This window comes from Myodes glareolus, chromosome 7, assembly GCF_982192425.1.
Source record: "Myodes glareolus chromosome 7, mMyoGla1.1, whole genome shotgun sequence".
Taxonomy (NCBI): Eukaryota; Metazoa; Chordata; class Mammalia; order Rodentia; family Cricetidae; genus Myodes; species Myodes glareolus.
Genome location: NC_142032.1, coordinates 86,200,175 through 86,221,033, shown reverse-complemented (window position 1 = coordinate 86,221,033; position 20,859 = coordinate 86,200,175). Strand labels below are relative to the sequence as shown.

Here is a 20,859-nt window from a genome sequence, read left to right as displayed (position 1 = left end):
TAGGGTAGAACTGTGATCAACAGTTCAGAGCAATTTAAAATATTGCTCATTCAAAGAAGGTAGATGAGGTGACTATGACTAAATTCTCCACTTATTTTCACCATCCTCTCCAAAACTGATTTCTGATAATAAAAAGCTTCAGTCTGCTAGCTTCTCAGTTCTCTACAAGGTGGGAGAAGAAATGTTCATGAGACATGAAACAGTAAGTATATCCTAAGAACTAGCCTGGCTGTTCTCTAACATCTTCAAATAAGGAACATAGGGAAACTATTTCAATCCCACTCAGAAACAGATTAATTAAAGAGAGCATTTAATTTGGTCATTACCTCTCCATGGAGCAGTAGGGGTTGTCTCCAAGCCATGTTCCAGATACTGCCGGAGCTCACCAGCATGCTTCACCAGCAGTCTGAGCAGTCGCAGGGTAGCCATCACAATCACATCATCAGTGCTCTGCTCTGCTCTGCGACTTAAGTGGAGTCTGGGGTCATCCTCATCTAACAGAATCTAAGTGAACAATTAAGGGATAAGGAAACCATTTCTGTTACTACTTCTTTTGTCTAAAGGAAAGAAATTCCAAATAATTTTCCTTAAAAGACTGTGCCACCTACTTGCCCAGCGTTGAGCTTAAGGAAAGTAAAATATGCACTGCAAGACAGTTTGTACAGGCTGAAGATTCTATCTACAACTTTCCTCCACACTTTAATAACACCTTCAGTTGCATTTTCATCGAGTTCAGAAAGCCACGGGCAGCTTGATATTAACTGCCGCCAAATAACATCAACCATGTCATCTTCCTCGTTATCTTCACTTTCTGTAATCTGAAGTGTTATATCTTCATCCTAAAGGAATGTGAACACGATCAAATTACCACATGGAAAGATTGTTCTCATATACAATATACTGAATCCATTAGTGTCTCTATGATACACTTACTAACGCAGCCAATAAGGTTTTAAGTATTTAGGCAAAATTTAAAAGACTTCTCATTCTCTGTATTTTAAATGCTTCTAAACTACAATATAATACTCTGTAGAAAAAATTGTTCAAAGGTGGAGTAGGAGGGCCTTCTGTCTATGTGTTACTTTCATTGGTCAAATAAAGAAACTGCCTTGGCCTTTTGATAGGACAGCAGTTTAGATAGGCAGACTAGACCGAACAGAATGCTGGGAGAAAGAAAGCAGTCAGGCAGACGTCATGGCTCTTCTCTCCAAAACGGACGCTGGTTAAACTCATGCCGGTAAGCCACGGTCAACTGGCAATACAGATTATTAGAAATGGGCTGAACCAATAAGAGTCTAGAACTAACGGGCCAGGCAGTGTTTAAATGAATACAATTTGTGTGGTGTTATTTTGAGATATAAGCTAATAAGGCGGTGGGAAGTAGCCCGTCGCTCCTTTTACAACACAAAGGATGTAAAAAAAAACGAAAAACAAAAAAAACAGAATAAACACAACTCTATTTACAATATTGTAAATATACATCACAACAGCTTTAACAGATTCATGGGTACAATTTTAGAACAGAACTCAGTCAACAGAATTTAGCTTAGAAAATAAAACCCACACCTTTGAATGTTACACCTACATATTCAACAGCTACAGAACTACAGAACTTACAGGATACTTTGAGGAGGGGGCAACACTGTGCAGTTCACCCAGTCCACTGTGTGCCATCTTAGCTAATTTATGGCAATCACCAGTGGCAGAGAATATTAGAACTCTTACCTACTAGCACATGCAAAGCCCTAGGTCTGTCCAATTCCCACACCCCAAGTCATTTAACTGATGTTAAACACACATAAAGAAGAATCTGGGGAGGGGGGTGCCCCCCATTGCAATGTCATACTTTAAAAGTTCCCAGGTAGTCTTGTAAAGAGACATTTTCCAAGTTCTGGGGGATTAAACCCACAGTCTTACTCACATACACTATCTATAAGTGTGCTTTTACCCTAAGTATACCACCAGCCCAAGAACCTAACTTCAGAACAAAAGGGTAATTAAGAGAAAGTTAATTTACACAACAGGAACTTCATCTATTTTCATCAGAACCATAAAGAAATTACTTGATTTCTCAAGAAATTATGATATTAGGAAAAAGATAACTACGTATCATCTTAAAATTTGAGAGAGTTTTATTTGCAACATAAACAACCTAAACCTTATTCATTATTTAATAAGGTAGCCAATTACTGATCCCAGTGATGGTGGCCCACACCTTTGATCCCAGCAGAGGCAGGCAGATTTCTGTGAGTTCGAGGCCAGCCTGGTCTACAGAGTGAGGTCCAGAATAGGCAGGACCATATAGAGAAATCCTGTCTCAAGAAAACCCCCAAAACAAACAAATGTGGCCAATCAGGACCATACAGACAAATCCTGTCTCAAAAACAAACAAACAATGTGGCCAACTGAAAGAAAGAAAGAAAGAAAGAAAGAAAGAAAGAAAGAAAGAAAGAGAAATTACAACAGAATGTTGGCACTACTCCCCCCAGAATCATTGTATCATGTCTTCCTTGCCTGAATTCCTGCTGGCCGACATACTGCTTGCCCAAGAATACCATATATTCTCTCTTTCTCTTCTTCAGTTATAGTATCTGGAAGCAGATTTTGAACTTCAGATTTTTCTCTAGGCAACAGACGAACACCTTCTCCCTGACTATAAAAATAAACAAGTCATCAAGTATTTCAGGTACCAAAGCTCTCCAAAATCAGCATTATGTATCTCTGTTTTGCAGTGTCTTACATCAACTGCACATTGAAACATACATACCTGGCATTGTCAACCACTTTTCTGCCCCACCTATAAGCCCAACTAGCCAATGCTGCCCAAGATTTGGCTACTTCTGGTGCCTGCACTGAAGACAGATGATACAACTGTCCCAAAATGAAGTCAGGTTCTCCAACTCCAATATGCACTGCCATGACAGGAAAAATAACAAGAGCTCAGTGTTACATTCATAACTTCTAGTGGTGTTCCCATTGACCTGTTAAGTCTTTATTAATTGTAAGCAAGTACTAAGTCCAATATATCACAGTACATAAACTGTTACGACCCAAATTTGGGTATTTGTTTTGCAGTGTGACTATATTAAAAGGCATCAGCTTATGCTATCATCTGTGGACACACACATTCCTATAATCTTTAGCAATAGCTTAGGTGATGGATATGCTGTAGAAATGTCTTACACCCTGCTCTTGAGCGTTAGTCCCTCGTGACTAGAACCATTTTAAGCATTTGGTAAAAACAATGCACGGGTGATAAGCATACCATAGAGACCAACAGGGTAAACAGATCTTTACTTCCTTTCTACAGAGAGAATTCATATGCCATGGTATTAAGACATATCCCTTATGAATACAAAGAACTGTTTAATAGATACATTAGAAATATTTTTTAAAAACTAGTGCAAATAAACAAAATACAATTAAAGTAATTTAAACCCTAAATTTCTGCACAACAAAAATGTAAGTGTATAAGAAATCAGTTTTCTCCAGAACTGATTAGGATGTAGGTCAGGAAAATAGTGTTTGCATAGCATGAATGAGGCATTCCAACAACAACAACAAAAAAAAAAAAATTAAAAACACACACACAAAGTGGACACAGTGCCAACTGCCTATAACTCAACATTTAAGACATTCAAAACGGAAAGTTTTGATATGAGGTCAGTTACAATCTGTAGAAAGATACCATCTCAAAAAAGAAACAGGTAAGTGTGGTGACATATCCTTTTAATTCCAGCAACTGGGCATCAGAGGCAGGAAGATCTCTGTGAGTCTGAAGCCAGCATGGCAGTATATAGCAAGTTCCTGGCCAGCTAGACTATCTCAAAAAGGGGGAAAAAAAGAAAAAAGAAAAGAAGGAAAGGAAAGGGGAAAGGAAAGGGGAAAGGAAAGAAGGGAAAGGGAAAGGGAAAAGGAAAGGGAAAGGGAAAGGGAAAGGGAAAGGGAAAGGGAAAGGAGAAAAGGAAAAGGAAAAGGAAAAGGAAAAGGAAAAGGAAAAGGAAAGGAAAGGAAAGGAAAACAAACAAACAAACAGAAAGTGAGGATGTAGTTCCTGCCTAGCATGCCAAAGATGCCGGATACAATTTCCAGCACCCTTCCCTCTTAAAACAAGAAAGAAAGAAGAAACAAAAGCAATAAATTTTGTTTAGATTAACCAGTTACCCTTTTTGGCCAAGTACCTTTGCTAGTATAAGACACAGTAAGAAACTTGAGTCTTTCCATGCTCCAACAACCAACAAACTATGTATATCTGTTGTGTCTGGCATTTACTCTTTCATGAATCAAGGCAAAAATACCCCTCTAAGTCAAGAAAGGAACTTACATCTGAAAAGTTGGATATATGACATTAAGTACTAGTTACTGCCAATGTGCTGTATTTTTGTAGTTGAAATTTTTGTGGCAAAATAGAGTTAGCATAACATTGATTATAACTTATAAAATTATTATTTTTAAAGCTAAAAAAAGAATAAAATTGTACCTGTAGATTCACTCTCAATTCGAGGGTGTTCTTCTCCCACTGTATTAGCAGACGGCAGCTCTATTAGAGCAAGTATATTTCTAGACAAAGTAGAAAGGCCTGGAAAGTTCTGCTGCTGCTGAGCTCTGTACACCTGTCTCAGCTGTCCTGAAATCTCTTTCCATTCTGCCTGGATCCATTTAGCCAGAGTCAGAATTGACTTAGCCACAGCATATTCAGCTTTTGCAGACTTGCAAAAGGATATGGCACAAGAACTCAACATTTCCATTGCATGTGTTGATTGGCCTATAGAAAAAAAAAGACATACCCATATAAAACCACTGATTTATTTACTCTTAATAGTAGAATAAATTATTTCAAGATGAAGCAATTATTTATTTATCTATTTAATTTGTTTTTATTTTTAAAAACATAAATTAGGGACTAGAGACATGGGTCCAGTGGTTAAGAGTAGCCGCTGCTCTTGCAGAAACCCAGGTTCAGTTCCCAGCAACCATATCAGGTGCTTACAACCTCATGTAACTCTAGTTCCAGGGGATCCAAACACCCCATTCTGGCTTTCTGGGTACCAGCCACATATGAGACGCATATATGTACATGCAGGTATTTACACTTTAAAATAACAGAATTAAGATTAAAATAAATAAAATATGATAAACTCAGCCAGGCATGATGACACATGCCTTATGAGGTAGAGGTCAGCCTGGCTGACTTAGTGAGTTTCAGATCAGCTAAAAGAGTTAGACCTTGTCATAATAACAATTAAAAAAAAAAAATTCAGGGGCTGGGAAGATGGATCACTGGGCTAAATGCTTGTAATGTAAACATTAAGGAAGATAGTTTGAATGCCCAGAACCCTGGCAAATGCTGAGCAGACATAAAAGACTATAAATCCAGCACTCAGAGAAAGGATAGCAGAGATACACAGAACAAGTTGGCTAGTAAGGCTACCCTAACCAAGTGAGATCTGGGTTCAGGTGAAAAACATTGCCTCAGGATATGAGATGGGTATCGATTAAGGACATCCATTATCAACCTCTAGCCTACAAACATACATGAACACAGACGTGAACCTGCACTCACATGTGTGCTCCCATATATACAAATAAGGAGGCACACGACACATGCAAAAAGGAAAATAAACGAATCCAGGGATAATCAATGATCTTTGAAAACATGTCTTACTGAAGGACACTGATCTATAAACACTGGAAATAATGTTTCTTCCTAAAATACTTCTTACACCACATACAGAAACATGCATTCAGTTTTTTCTTATATGCTTTTACTAACCTGCTGTATATAACAACTTGGTTTTTTCAATATCAAGCTCAGGCCCCCATTTTTCATCTACTTGACCTTGAGTGGACAGTTTTTTAAAATGCTGGACTAAATCCTGGGCAGTGGTTGTCTTTCCCAGCTGAACCTCACTGCACTGTGCCAGCAGTCTTGTTGCCAGTGACACATTCCCCCGTTTTCTAGCAAATTTTGCTGCTGTCAGACCTAATTCCATGAGATGACGTCTAATTGGTACTGTTTGTTCTGGAAAGGAAAAAGAAAATGTTTCATTAATTCCCAAGTCACTAACTCCAGACTCTGTTCCCTAAGCATACCCTTCCTCGCCACCTTTCCAAAGAGAGCTAATCTTCAAAACCCAACAAGTAGCACAGTGCACAGCTTACAATAGTATTAGAATGAAGGGACACAACCAAGAACAGCAGAGTGAAAATCATTCTCTAGAAGAAATTAACGTTGTAACATCTGAATTGTTAGAAGAGCCTAGGTCAGAGGCTGGAGAGACAACTTGTCAGTTTAGAGCTCCTGCTCTTGTAGAGAAGGGTTTCCAGCACCCACATAATGGCTCACAACTGCCTGTAACATCAGTTCAAGAGGATGCAGCACCCTCTTCTGGCCTCTAGGCAAAAATAGAGGACATATACACAAATGCAGGCAAATTCTTATGCATAAAATAAAAAATAAATTTGGTTGAAACAACAAGGGAAATAAGTAACACAAAAGTTTATAGCAGCTTCATACTTAGCTACCCAATTAGAAGAACCAAGAACAAAGTTCTACCGACAAATGTAGGCACATTCATACAGTGGAATATTACTAACAATATAAAAGACCACTTTATTGACAAATTAACAAGGGAGAACCTTGAAAATATCATGTAAGCTAGCAATGCCAGATATGGGAGGATGTAGCCTAATTCCATTTATGTGAAAACATCAGCAAACATAAGTATAATTTACAGGAATAGGAAGCCAATCATCCTGAGACAGGAACAATGTTAGTGACCTGAAAAGAGAGACATAGGACTTTCTAGGGTTAAGAGAAAAATGTTCTCCATCCTGTCTATGCTGGTGGGTATATAGAGGTAGATAGGAAAAAAACAAACCAAAATGCATACTTAAATGTATAATTTATATCTCAGTAAAGTTAACTTTAAGAAAAAGAAAACGGAGTCTGGTGGTGGTGGTGCATGCCTTTAATGCCAGCACTTGAAAGGCAGAGGCAGGTAGATCTGTGAGTTCGAGACCAGCCTGGTCTACAAGAGCTAGTTCCAGGACAGGCTCCAACACTAGAGAAACCCTGCCTCAAAAAAAAACAGGAAAAGAAAATGGGTCCAAGAGGTGGCATATGCTTTTAATCCCAGCATTTGAGAGAAAGGGGTAGGTGGGTGTCTGTGAGTTTGAGGTCAGCCTGGTCTACACAGTAAGTTTTAGGGCAGCCACGGTTATGTAAAGAATGAGACAGAGAAAGAGATAGTTACCTTTAATTTTCTCTAACAGCTGATTCTGGTACATGGTGTATCTCAATGCCTGCATCCAAGGCCGCACATCATGTTGTTTACATGAGCGAAGAGCATCACTGAAGAGTGGGATAAGACAGTCCTGGCAGCAAAGAGACAAATGACTTGTGTAAAACAGTCTCTTCTAATAAGCTCAAGATAGACTACATATAGTCTAACTTCTCTATAACCTTCCAACCTGTGCTGGTGTAAATGAGGCTCGTGTATTTGAATACTTGGTCCCCAGTTGGTAGAACTATTTAGGAAGGATTAGAAGATGTGGTCTTGTTGAAGAAGTCAATTAGGACAGATTTTGAGGTTTCAAAAGACATTCAGTGTTTCTTACTCTCTCTTTGCTTTCAATTTCGAGATTAAAATGTTAGGTCTCAGCTGCCATGCCTTTGGTCTGATATCCTGAACTTAACCCTTTGAAACTGTATGCCCAAATCAAACACTTTCTTTTACGAGCTGCCTTGGTCAGAGTATGTCATCAGAGCAATAAAAAAGAAACTAAGACACACCTAAACAGAAAACCTTTGTTTAATAAATAAACTCAGAATATTAAGTATAATTTGTCAGTATATTTACTGATAAAAATGCATCTGTGAAAACATGTATTTACTCTAAACCAAAATTGCAAAAAAGCATTAAACTATTGAATTCTATAATTTTTAAAGGTTGCAAATTCTTTGCAATGGTTCTCTTTTTGGTTGAAGTTTACTCTATTAAGAAAGAGAAAGAGTATAAGTGAAATCCAAAATTTACATAAACAAAAAAAAAACCAAGATTTAGCAATTAGTCAAAACCTTAGATTCTTCCATCTGTCCTATAACACCTCAAATGAAAATCTGTCTAGGAATACATTTCAGAATTGAGTTCACCAGCTTACCCAATTACAAATTCTACTTTAAAAACTGAGAAAATGAGGTCTTTGATCTATACTAACATATTAACACTCACAGAGAATACTTACAAAAAATATACTTCAGGACTAGAGAGATGGCTCTGTTGTTAAGAGCACTTGTTACTCTTTCAAAGGACCAAGGTTCAATTCCCAGCACCCACATGGTGGCTCACATCCATTTGTAACTCCAGCCTTCTTCTGGCTTCTAGGGGCACCAGACACATACAGGAAAACAACCATACATATATACTAAACTAAGAAATTTTAAAGACCACACACATCTACACACCTCTGTGGACAGTCTATTGGAAACGGTGTTCTCGAGAGCAGATGAGCAGTACAACTGCAGGGTACTCAGTACTGGCAAGGACTGTGACACTGTTAGCGTAGACAGTCTTAGCGGTCCAATAGCTATGCGTGAGGTTTGCTTCAAGTACTTTACCACGTTTCTGAAAGAACATATTTGCTGTGAATTAATTAACAAGATTCTTCATCTTGTAACCACTAATATAAATTGGCTAAGGCATTACCATTTGGTATTAAAAAAAATCAGGGGTCACAGTAAGGGTTCACAGTAAGGAAAGCAGTCTGCTCTATATTAGATTACGAGCAAAACAAGATGTTTGCTTTCAGAGGTTTCTACACATCTGTAGTTTCGATTTTTTGCTGCTGCCTGCCAATGTGTACACTTGTGACTCACTCAGTTAAGGACTGCCATTTCTGATCTTGTTCCACATGGTTTAAAGCAGTTGCCAAAAAGACCGAGCTTCTCAACAGCTGGACTTCAATGGATTTCTGAAGCTCCCGTGGGTCTGGGCTGAGCATGTTAGGAAGTAGTTTTTTCATATCTAAACAAGTTACATTGTATTAAGTTAATTTGTTCTTAATGTACAAATGTATTAAAATATTTTGGCAATATTTAATAAAGTAATTATCATCAATGAATACCTCCTTTCTTTCCTTAAGGTCACGTAGCTAGACATTTCAGATAGTGTAAATTTAGTAACGTAAACTGCATTATTTAACATAAAATTATACCTCATGCCTCTAACAATCACCTGCCATTAAAGGTGCAAATATTGATAAGAAATCTTCTTTACCCCTTCTTTTTACATTCAAAACTTGATTCTATAAAGGATGTAACCATTTCAGTGAGGTTTTCCTCCACTTCACTTCATGAAATTTTATCTCATTTATTTATTTAATGGTGTGCACTGTACGTGCATCTGGAGGCCAGAAGCCAACTCCAGTATAATTCCTCTAGTCCCATCCATCTTTTTTATCAGTCTCTCAATGGCCAGCCTACCCTGCTGCTTTAGCAAGCACTAGGATTACAAGCATATGCCAGCATACAAAACTTTTTGACAGATGCTATGGACTGAACTAAGCTCCTCATATTTGTATGGCAAATAGTTTAGTGACTGAGATAGCTCCTCAATCCTAAGCTTACTGGTACATATTTAACTAATTAACTATATACCATAAAATAACTATATACCATACCAACTAATAACTATAGCCAAATTCATTTATACCTGAAAAAAACTAATTCTAAGACAAGTATAATTTTTTAAGACTTGAAATTAAATTCAGAGGTAAGTACACTTCAACAGTGAGCACCTTATATAAGAAACCAAAACTGCCAGGTATGGTGGACTCTGTCTTTAACCCCAGCACTCAGAAAGCAAACATAGCAGGACCTATGAATTCAGGCCAAGTCTACATAATGAGTTCCAAAAGAACACAATAAACAAAATCAAAGTTACAGATAGGAAAATTAGTTTTAAAATAAATGACACCTCTCTTTTTAAAAAAACATTGCATAATTTTTCTAAAATGTAAATGAAAGGGCTAATTACATGGAAACAATACTGCACCTCTTAACCAACGGTGAAAGCCTTTTTTAGACAAATACACATCAAGAATGCACCTGGTTGGATTTCACAGCTCTCCACAGAAGTACTTGAGAGATTACATAATGCATCCTACTCTCCATGAGGCAAACCTCAGTCTGCACAGCAGACCTCTGAATGCCTCAACAGCAGTAATATACAGTATGCTCACAAAGATGAAAATTAAGGAAACTGTGCAGCCCAAACACTGCTTTGTGCTTTTTTAATTAAGTGTCCACATCAATCTAAAAGTCTCAATGTCACCTTTTCCCACTTCTAATTTTTTGTTGCTGTTGTTTGCTTGTTTGTTTTGAGACAGGATTTCACTGGGTAATGGCGAGAACTCAGAGGATCTGCCTGCCTCTGCCTTTGGAGTCCTGGGATTAAAGGTGTGTGCCACCATTGCCACTTTAATTTTAACTGAGCCACTTTTTCATTTGCCTCATCAACTATTAATAGCACAAGTCTAGTGAAATATGTTGCTTCATATAGTATAGGACTCCAAATAAATATACAAGAACTTATAGGTTTCCTAGTAAAACAAAAACTATCCAAACTTTTAAGAAACTTGCCATGAAAAAAAAAAACTGTTCTCTAATACCTATTTTTTCTTTTGATCCTCCAGCAAGTAGATTAATATTTTCTCCTGGTAACAATTCCAATTGCTCAGTGCATTCAACAAACTCTCCAGACTCGAAGCTGCTTAGTGACCTGTAATTAAAATACCCATCAGCTTGTGTTAGGCCTTACCAGCCCTGTGTAACCTGGGAACAATAGGAAGAACAAGCAGTAGAAGGGAGCAACTTTTCAAAGAAATGGATTTTAGAAATACCATTTCATCTTGATGGGGCTCCCCATTTCAATAAAGTCCTAGCCATGACCACCAGCTGAGCCTTCTCACATTACTCTTTCTGTGAACCTGTTAACACACTGGCAGTAGATTCTACAACAGGTCTTCAACACTTGCTTTCTCCAAGCCACCTGCTGGCCTCTCTTCCCACAAAAAGTGTCCTATTGTCTCAGTTTTATACCTTAGTCCTGACTCTTTCACTGAGACATCTACCAAACCTTTTTTTTTAATGAAACTCATTTACCATCCCTGAAAGAATTCCAACTATTTCCTTTTCTGCAATAATTTCCTATAGCTCTGACATTCCAGTGCCAAGATGAGAGGCCCCATTCATACAAGCTCCACACCTCTCCCTCCTCTGCCCCATCTCTACTAAAGATATCCCCCAACCAGGAGCAAAATTTATGTTCTCAACCTCTCTTTTCTATCTTTTTCAGACAAGCTGGTTTGGAACTCACTTATGTAACTAAGGATGTTTGTCCTTCTGTCTCCACCTTTCTAGTGCTGGGATTGCTGGCTACACCACCACCTTTCACTGGGTCCCTTCTTTTATCACTAAGTCTGAAAGCAGCAACGGAAATATTCATCAGTTGGCTTACCCCATTCCTACTCCAACAGTATCAACAGTTGCTTCTCAGGTTAAATACTGGTTGCTGATGATCTGTTTATGTCTAACATCTATTATCTATCCCACTACAAGACCTTAGGCTTTCTGGTAGCAGACCCCCACTCACCATGTCCCCACTGTACTCTACTATTCTACGCTTTCAACTGCTGACAAGACATGCCCCCCCCAAAAAAACTTAAGACTTTAATTTCTTCCAACCTCACCCATTCTGCCACAGTTATTCTAAACTGCCTATGCCTAACTTTAACTGTTTTCTTTGAGGCACAAATAATCCTTTGTCAAGTAATCCTTTGTCAGGTTTTTTTTTTCCCTCCCATTTCCTCTCTTTCTATTTTCAAGAGTTAGAAGGAGTGTGTTTTGTCTTGCTATACTATACCCGATGCTTTCCACAGATTATGTGTTCAGTTACCAGGAAGGCAAGGACAGTGAACCAACTCTGATGAGCTTTGCCCTTCCAGTCATGTGTCTGGAATGCAGTAAATCCACAATTTTGAGATGCATAATTAAAGAGGAACAAAGAATATAACTTAGAGATATACACAAACTCTCACCATTAAAACAAATTTTCTTTAAAGATTTAACAGTACTTCAGAAACATAGTTGTCCTGTGTGAGCCTCTCTAAAGCAGTGCCTCTTTATGTATAACTCTATCTTCCAACTAAGAAGATTCCTTCCTTACCCCACTGTTGGTTTCCTCTTATAAATATGACAATTTTAGTATTTGCCACCACAGAGGAAGACTACTTATCAACAGGGCAGAGGACGCTGACTAGATGCAGCCATTACTTGATATAATTGAAATCAGCTTTCAGATTGAGTGAAGTGCTGCTGGTGTTCTTCTTCAGATCATGGACAGCATTCTGCCACTCCTGCACAGCAGCCCAATCCGCAATAGAGATGTAGCACTCGCAGGCTTTATTCCCTAGGTAATTGATAACTTCGGGGGAAGAATCAGTTGGTTTGGACAGCACAGTTTTCCTGGATTCGCCTGAAAGGTATTTGATTAAGAAAGAAGACAGAAACTGAGAACTGGGAATATTTCATAGACCAAAAATACCTGGAAACATACGGTAAGTTTAACTGGACAAATGAACTGTAACTTTGGCATTGTTAATATAAACGCTGTATGCTCACCATTTAGAGAGTGTTTGGGGCTGGCACTGTTACGTCCAGCATTAGCCAATGTGAGAACAGATTTGTCAAAGCTGGAGATGCAGCAATCAACACCTGTCATGGCACAAAGGTGCTCCTGGTACTCCACAGAGGCCTTTTCAAACCTTGAATACAAATTAAAACAGTCTCATTTTTTTAAAATCACTCAAATGAAACTCCTTAAAAAAAAAAAAGAATTAATGGTAAGAGAATGAATTACTTGATGAACTGCACCTGGACAAAGAGTCATCTATTAAGAGTCATCTATTTGGAAGGGGAAATTAGATCTCTGCCTCATACCAAGACAGTATAAAACAAGTGGGCCCAGCAGTGGTGGTTCAAGCCTTTAATCCCAGCACTTGGGAGGATCTCAGTGAGTTCAAGGCCAGCCTGGTCTACAGAGTGAGTTACAGGACAACCAAGACTGTTACACAGAGAAACTCTGTCTTGAAAAACCAAAACAGACAAACATGCAAAAAAATAAAAAGGAAAAGGAAAAAAAAACATTAGCATAAACTACTGAACTACTGATAACTACTTTACTATACAAGATATTTCAAAAGTATGCCAAATTAGTATGCACTCACAAATAAGCAATGGTGTCCATTAAGAAAACTCAAGCCAGGCGGCGGTGGCGTACACCTTTAATCCCAGCACTCAGGAAGCAGAGGCAGGTGGATCTGCAGATCTGGATCTATGTGAGTTCAAGGCCGGCCTGGTCTACAGATCCAGGGCAGGCTCCAAAGCTACACAGAGAAACCCAGCGGAAAAAAAAAAAAAAGCCAGCAAAAGAGAAATGAGATTGTAGAAGATATTTTTTAGAATATTGGTGAGTAGAAAAGCCATGCAGCTCTATAGACAGACTATTGTTTCTACAGCAGAGGTTAAAAACTACCACACTAAGAAAATGTAGCTTTAGACACACCAACATCTACAGACACCAGGTTATTTATCTTTCCAAATTTAAGTGGTTACCTCTTTCCAAATTCCTAAGAACTACTTAAACTTAAATGAGGCATACATGCAATTGACAGAGTTGTGAGTGAACACTACAGCAACAGTCAGTTTATATACCAGAATCAAATGTGGAAGGTTTTCAATCAAAAACCCTATTTAAAACCATTCATGAAACTGAAAGGCCTTGTTTTCCAGTATGATTTCTCATAACCTCCTACGTAAGCAAGGCATTCATGTATGGCTGCTAATAAAAGAACAAATGAAAGATGCCCCCTACTGAAGTTACAGCAGGCATCATACTCAAAATAGATAAAGCTATTTTCATGATTATATAATACAAAGGATTTTAACATAAAAATCTTATCATTCATTTCTTTCCTTCTAACTTACCTCCCTTCAGCCTGCTGAGCCACTGAGTTAATCCAGAGAAGATTTTTACCAACAGCTGAAGATGACCAGACAGCAATTCCCTGTATAGCTTCAGGACAATGGAGCTCACACAGTGCTTCTACCACCATCATGATAGTTACTTCTAATTCATTCCCCTGGAAACAGCAAGTAGATTAGTCACAGACCTCGACACCACTGAAAAATATCTACTTAACTTATAAACTACTGGCCACAACTTATATATAACAATTCCTTTCACACTATTTAGCTTAATTAACTTAAAAAACATTTATTAAGGAGTAAGCATTCTGTTGTTTAAAATTCCATTTATTTATTCTGAACCTAATTAAATTAAGAACTTCCCTAAGTTAATTAAGAACACCCTAAGAATGAGCTCCACATACAAATTTCTTACAATTATTCCTAAAGTCCCAGTCTTTAAGAATAAAAAGTTCATATTTTTAATACTTTCTATGTATTAAACATAAATGATGGGGGGAGTCATTAGTTTTATAAGATACTGGATGAAGAGTCTTGAAAAACAACTAAAGTTAACTTATCTGTAGACTGAATTTCAAAGAGACCAAACCCAAATTTCAACAGCTAAAATATATTCCCAATGACCTTACCTGAGATAGATTATTTGCTTTCATTTCAGTCAGTAAGTCAAAGCCATGTCTCACTGTCACAGCAGGCTGACCTGCCAACAACCCTACCCTCATGATGGAGAGGCGGATCCGAGTAAGCCAGTCCTGACAAGTCTGTCGATTGGTATAGAAAAAAGTTCTAATGACCTTCAGAAAAAAAAAAGGGGGGGGGGGGACAAAATTATGGTGAAGATACCTTGAATACTTATAAACTAAATAGACATGGTTACTGTTTCACAATGACTCTATTACAAAGCACCACTATAATTCCATGGACACCAACCTTGGGGGGTGATGTTAACGCATTTGCACATCCCTCATAGGCATTATACATTAATTTCTCCAGGTTCTCCAGATACTGAAGCAGAAGAACAAGTCTAAGCTGATTGCTTCCATGGCCTTCGTCATTATCTGCAGTGGTCCACTGACTAACATCTTGGTCAGGGTTTAGTGTATGGGCTGCAAGACTTCTAATGATACCTAAAAACAAAGGCAGCAACACTCTGAATCAGAGAAAACTCTTAATAAATCAACTTACACATTATCCTGTTTATATACTCATCAATTTAAAATAAAACATAAATCAAAGATTAAATCTTTCATTTTGGGGGGAAAATGTTCCATATAATCCTAAGCTTTTGAACAAAAACAGACATGCACATGGCAATACAATTATTTAATAAAACCTTCTTTAAAAGTCATATCTAGAAATTATTTAGTGAACAGTATAGAAATAAAAAAACATCTGAAATATACCAATTATAAAGCCAGGTTTTCTGAAGTTAAAAGGCCTAGAAATTTATCTACATCACAAAGTTTAAAGAATGCCAAATTAAATTGCTGGTTACCTTCAATTGTCTGGAACGTGTCCTGAGCTCTGCCCAGTGGGGTTCGCAACTTTGAAAGAACAGTGAATTGCGCAGCTTCCCAAATAGCCCACTGCCAAAGGACAGCATCTGTCTTTAGAAGATTGCGGGGAATTGTAGATTGGTCACGCTTATCCAGCCTCTGGCAGCTATAGAACAATCTTTCTAACCAATTGTCCTTCCTGGGAAAAGTAGTTTCATATGTAACAGACAATGACAACTTCATCATCTTAATAATCAAAACAAGCACAAGGGGAATGGGAATAGGGATCAATTTTTCATACCAAAAGAAGCCACTACACTTTAAGAACAGGCTGAGGTATAATGAAACTGAATTACTGGCTACATTGCTCATAATTATTTGGCCTTCAGGTTATTTTCATTCACTACAACTAAACGTCTTAACAATATCATCTCCAACCCTCCCTCTAAAGCATTCATGGAAATCAGATCAATCAACTGTCAATCACATTTCACCAGTGAAAAGTCACAGCCCATTTCTGTTCCCACAAATGCTACCTTCAAAGCAGTATCTATCTCCAAAGCTGATAAAAATCATATGAGCCACCAAACAGTATTACCTTCCAATGGAGCGCATTGGATGAATGTTTTCTCAAATCTGGATGTAATTATCAGAAGAGTCTTAGAACTACTGTTCTCTAATGAAAGAATCAGAGCCTTACTTACCCTGTTCGGTGAGAGTTCCCATACAAAATGAAACTGATAACATCAGAAAAGTCCTGAGGGTGGAACGTGTTACTTGGTGCTTTACTCATGTGGCTTCTCAATGCTAGAGAAATTTCCTGAATCTCTGTGTGATTGTTATTGCTGTTAAAAGAAAAGTCATCGTCATGAAAGATGTTTTAGAAGGAAGGTTAACAGATTCTATAAATGGAGTACTATAACTTCATTGGAAACAAAAATAAAACCAAGACTCAAAAATGGATAGAGGATGCTAGGACCAGTGGCCCATGCCTTTATTCACAGTATTAAGGAAGCAGACGCAGGCAGATCCCTGAGTGCAAGGCCAGCCTGGTCTACATAGCAAATTCTAGTTATGCCTATGGTTATGTAATGATGTAGTAAGTACCTACCTTTAAAAAAAAAAAAAAAGCTGGGTGTTAGTGCCAAATGCCTTTAATTCCAGCACTCAGAAGGCAGAGGCAGGCATGGTTTACTGACTAAGTTCTAAAACAACTAGAGCTATAAAGAAAAACCTTGTGTCGAAAACAAAAACAAAACAATAAGAGGGTGAGTGTGTGTGTGTGTGTATGTTATAATTTCGCAATTTTAGAATCTTAAAGGTTCCCAAATTGTTGATGCAGGGGGCTGGAGAGATGGTTCAATGTTAAGAGTACTCAGTGCTCTTGTTGCTCTTCCAGATGACCTGAGTTCAATTCCCATCACCCACACAGGTGGCTCAACTACAGGGGACAGACACACTCACAAACACATACATACAAAGTAAAAATAAAATCTTAAAAAAGATTGTTAGTGTACACCTGTAATTCCAGGATTTGGGGGGCAGGAAGATCCTGAGTTCAAGACCAGTTTGGGACTATCATGCACTACAACATGAGACCTTGCCAATAATAACAACAATAATGATGATGATGATGTTAAAAGGGAAAAGAGAAAGGGTACGTATTGGAGATGTAGTTCAGTCAGTGGCATGCTTGTCCAGCACAAAGCCCTAGGTTTGCTCACAGACAGAATAAACTGAACACAGTGATGCACACCTACAATCCCAGCACTTTGGAGGAAGACCAGAGAATCTAGAGTTTAGGATTTTCCTTGGCTGTATAAAAAGTTGGAGGCTAGCTTGGGATAAGAGAAACCCTATCTCAAAAACAAAACAAATGCTCCAAAATCAGCTTAATCAAAAGTCATAAAAGTTTATTCAACATCTTTGTCCTGCCTGACCTCAGGAGACACCAGGCATACACATGGTAGTACAGAGAGAAACATACACACAGGCAAACCACTCAGACACAAAACTAAAGAAAATAAATCCTTTACTAAACATCTAACTCCCTTGAATTTGAGGCCAGCCTGGTCTACAGAGCAAGTTTCAGGACAACCAAAGCTACACAGAGAAACCCTGCCTTAAAGAAACAAAACAAAAAATTTTAATCACTAAGTAATGGATTTGGGATACTACATGAATTATTCTACCCTAATTATTATAAGATGACAAAGATTACCAAAAAAAAAAAAAATGTTTTCTGCTTCTAGGTCTCCAAAAATTTCCTTTGACATGTCTTTGATCACTAAGAAGTATCATGCAATATGTTAAATTTTAATGCACTAAACATGGTGATTAATCTTTTACTATGGTAGACAATTACAAAGTAGTAAAAACATAGCAACCCAAAACAGTTATACCTTAGTACAACATCTAAAGGAATTGACTTCAGTAGCTTCCCAAAGGCCTGTCGAATACGAGTTCCACTATGGACAAGCTGAACACGGCAGACATCAACACACCTAAGAAAAATAACAGATAAAACAGGTGTGGTAGCATTTCCGTGCCATTATAGCCAGAGCCAAAGATTCAGTATCTATTCCATACCTCTGCAGCAGATCATCTGGTAAGGAAGAGGACAGAGCATGGAGACTGCTGCATGCTTGCAAGCAGATATTCACATCTTCAACAAGCGCTATTATTTTTTTTTAAAAAAAAAAGGTTACTTTCAGTACATTTTGGTCAACATAACATTCTGAACCCATTCATTCTTCATTCACTCACTCACTCATCAAACAAGAAGCACCTAGTATGGATTATACCCTACTCTTTATACCTCACTGGGAGAAACACCTAGGAAATTAATATTCAACAAAATTCAAGCTCATGGAATAAAGGTTGAAAATTTGACAATTCAATACTTTTCAAACAGAATAAAAATTAATCAAGACTATTATAAATGGAATTAAAATAGGAACTACTCACTTCACAGCAGAAGAGTGCTGCTGTACTACTTTCTCCCATTAACCAATATTACCTTTTAAAGGGTAAACAAAATTAAAACGTAAGTCTCTTACTGTTGGCTAAAAGGCCTTTGGAAAATTTATGAAAAGATGGAAGGGAAAATAAAGGTGCATATGTTTCAGACTTCTTCATTAATACAGCCACTTCCAAAGCCCATGTCATTAATAATTTCCTGAAACATAAAATAAACAGTTGGCTTTACATTTAAAAAAAAAACAATAAAGCACTTTCTTCTACCAGTTTTCATTTTATTTTTCAAACAACACAAGTAAAAAACGAAAATAAATAAAAGGTGGAGCTGGAGAATCTGCAGTGGCTGAGTGCATAGTACCCTTTCAGAGGACTGATGTTCAGTTTCCAACACCCACATCAGCCAGATCACAGCAATCTGTTACTCCCACGCCAGGGAAATCTAATACCACAAGCCTCCAAGAGTGCTCCCCTCACAGAGATACACAAAAATATACATATTTACAAGTAAAATAAACCTACAAATAAAAAGCTAAGTCTAGAGAAATTTGTTTCTGCATCATGGTATTCTGTTTCTGAAAAGCAGCATGATGACACTGGAAAATGACCCCCAAGTAGAGCCCAGCAGGGTACATAAAAATCAAGTAACAGAATCCAATCAGGTGCCTCACAATAAAGCTGCAATCTAAATTTCTTAGCCTCAAAACACAAAAAATTAATAAACTTAGGAACGCATTATTTTTTAAAAAAATTATTTATGTACCTGGTGTCCTGGTTAAGATTATCTTTCTTTAGCAATATTCCCAAAAGATTTAATATAATTGAGAAATGTTTCTTTGTGGCTGTAGTTACAGTACTAATCACGGCACCATCAAATAAGGAAGGGGATGAAGAGCTAAGACTGCTGGATATGAAGTGATCATGCCTGAAAGATAAAGTGGAGATCATCTTTTCAACTGTCATTAAATGAAGACAACAAACTGAAGAAACATTTCTTGGTTTTTTGGGTTTTTTTTTTGTTTGTTTGTTTTGTTTTTCCCCTTGAGAACCTGTGAGCACAGTACCTGGTACAATGGGAATACAGGGTGTACAACACTGCATACTGAATTGCAGGGAAGTGAACAGCTAGGTCACTATGCACAATCATCAGATTCTTACTCAGCAGTGCAAACACAGTTGGAGACAGTGCCCACATCTGCCAAGATAAAAACAAAGTATATTTATGGCTCCCTCAAGACACACACAATCTACCTTCGGAATCAAGGGTGCTTAGACACTTAAAACCTAAAGCAAAGGTCTAAAACTTGGAAATTATCTAGTACACAAAGCAAACATTCCCTCAAGTTAGGCTGAGTGGCATCGTCATAAGCTATCAGTCAAAACAAGGAGCAGCTGGCTGTCTCTGATATAACTTTCTTTACAAAGCGAGAACATAATAAAGTATAGCTCAATCAAGCAATTTAAAACAAAAGCAAGAAACAGATGTACAACTAAATCTGGGGCAAATAGCCAGTTTGCTGATGCCTGTCTAATTTAAGCAAAGTTCTTGATACAGTACTCTGTACTTTAATACAAAGCCTACATTTGCTCAACTTTTAGCATATTACAAATGGCAAGGTATCTTGTTCAATAACAAAGCCAGCAATCCTGCCTCTCTAAGCCTTTTCTACCTATTCCTTTTCCTCTAAGACACAATGCGCCACAGAACTACCTGCCTCACCCATCGCTTTTTCAGAATGACAAATCACTGAACATAAACCTTATCCAACCTATACAGGATATGAATTCCTCAAAAATAAAACTCAGGTGTATTAAGAAGAGAGTTTCCCACAAGCTTCATATGTAAGGAGAAAGTATCATAGAGAAAGGGGCATCTATGGGACAGCATGGATACTCTGAGCATACGAGCTAAAGAAAGTAAGCACGAACATTGAGTCTTAGAAAACATTATTGTTTAATACAGAACATTTCTCTCTCCTTAAATTATTGTTTTTGTATGGTTCAACAGAAAGAAGAAATAAACTAAGTACAGTAATTATAAAATCAAAAGGATGTAGTCAGATTTATTAGTACAAGTCTACAATTCCAATTGAGAATTGGAAGGCAAAGGCAGAGATGTGGGTAGAACTCTTTAGGTCTTACAAGTCAGAGCTAACTCAAAAAAAGGGAGGGGGTGTTAGTGATGCCACTTCAAAATTTATTATTATACCATTTGATTTTTTGTGATACTGGGATTGAATCCAAACACTCTGCCACTTAGTTACACACCCAATCCTCTCCCTCCGTCACACACCCAGTATGCTTCTGTATATGTAGATGCTTTCATTAAGACATTTTCAT

General features: G+C 37.7%; 1 protein-coding gene across 4 annotated transcripts in view; it reads right to left on the bottom strand.

Moving 5' to 3' along the window:
• The window catches only part of Smg1 (SMG1 nonsense mediated mRNA decay associated PI3K related kinase), a 101,972-nt gene that overhangs the window by 34,219 nt on the left and 46,894 nt on the right, over nucleotides 1-20,859 (bottom strand). For all 4 annotated transcript variants that reach the window (XM_048460479.3, XM_085692981.2, XM_048460480.3 and 1 more), the window contains 22 exons: nucleotides 19,584-19,714; nucleotides 19,283-19,444; nucleotides 18,603-18,721; nucleotides 18,133-18,220; nucleotides 17,946-18,047; nucleotides 16,248-16,388; nucleotides 15,543-15,742; nucleotides 14,978-15,174; nucleotides 14,677-14,841; nucleotides 14,048-14,202; nucleotides 12,683-12,825; nucleotides 12,335-12,536; nucleotides 10,672-10,781; nucleotides 8,879-9,026; nucleotides 8,468-8,627; nucleotides 7,257-7,377; nucleotides 5,774-6,022; nucleotides 4,481-4,765; nucleotides 2,768-2,912; nucleotides 2,515-2,653; nucleotides 609-839; nucleotides 327-504 (listed from right to left, as the gene is read on the bottom strand). In XM_048460479.3, coding sequence (XP_048316436.1) covers nucleotides 327-504; nucleotides 609-839; nucleotides 2,515-2,653; nucleotides 2,768-2,912; nucleotides 4,481-4,765; nucleotides 5,774-6,022; nucleotides 7,257-7,377; nucleotides 8,468-8,627; nucleotides 8,879-9,026; nucleotides 10,672-10,781; nucleotides 12,335-12,536; nucleotides 12,683-12,825; nucleotides 14,048-14,202; nucleotides 14,677-14,841; nucleotides 14,978-15,174; nucleotides 15,543-15,742; nucleotides 16,248-16,388; nucleotides 17,946-18,047; nucleotides 18,133-18,220; nucleotides 18,603-18,721; nucleotides 19,283-19,444; nucleotides 19,584-19,714 — 3,571 coding nt within the window. The remainder of the gene's footprint in view (nucleotides 1-326; nucleotides 505-608; nucleotides 840-2,514; nucleotides 2,654-2,767; nucleotides 2,913-4,480; nucleotides 4,766-5,773; nucleotides 6,023-7,256; nucleotides 7,378-8,467; nucleotides 8,628-8,878; nucleotides 9,027-10,671; nucleotides 10,782-12,334; nucleotides 12,537-12,682; nucleotides 12,826-14,047; nucleotides 14,203-14,676; nucleotides 14,842-14,977; nucleotides 15,175-15,542; nucleotides 15,743-16,247; nucleotides 16,389-17,945; nucleotides 18,048-18,132; nucleotides 18,221-18,602; nucleotides 18,722-19,282; nucleotides 19,445-19,583; nucleotides 19,715-20,859) is intronic.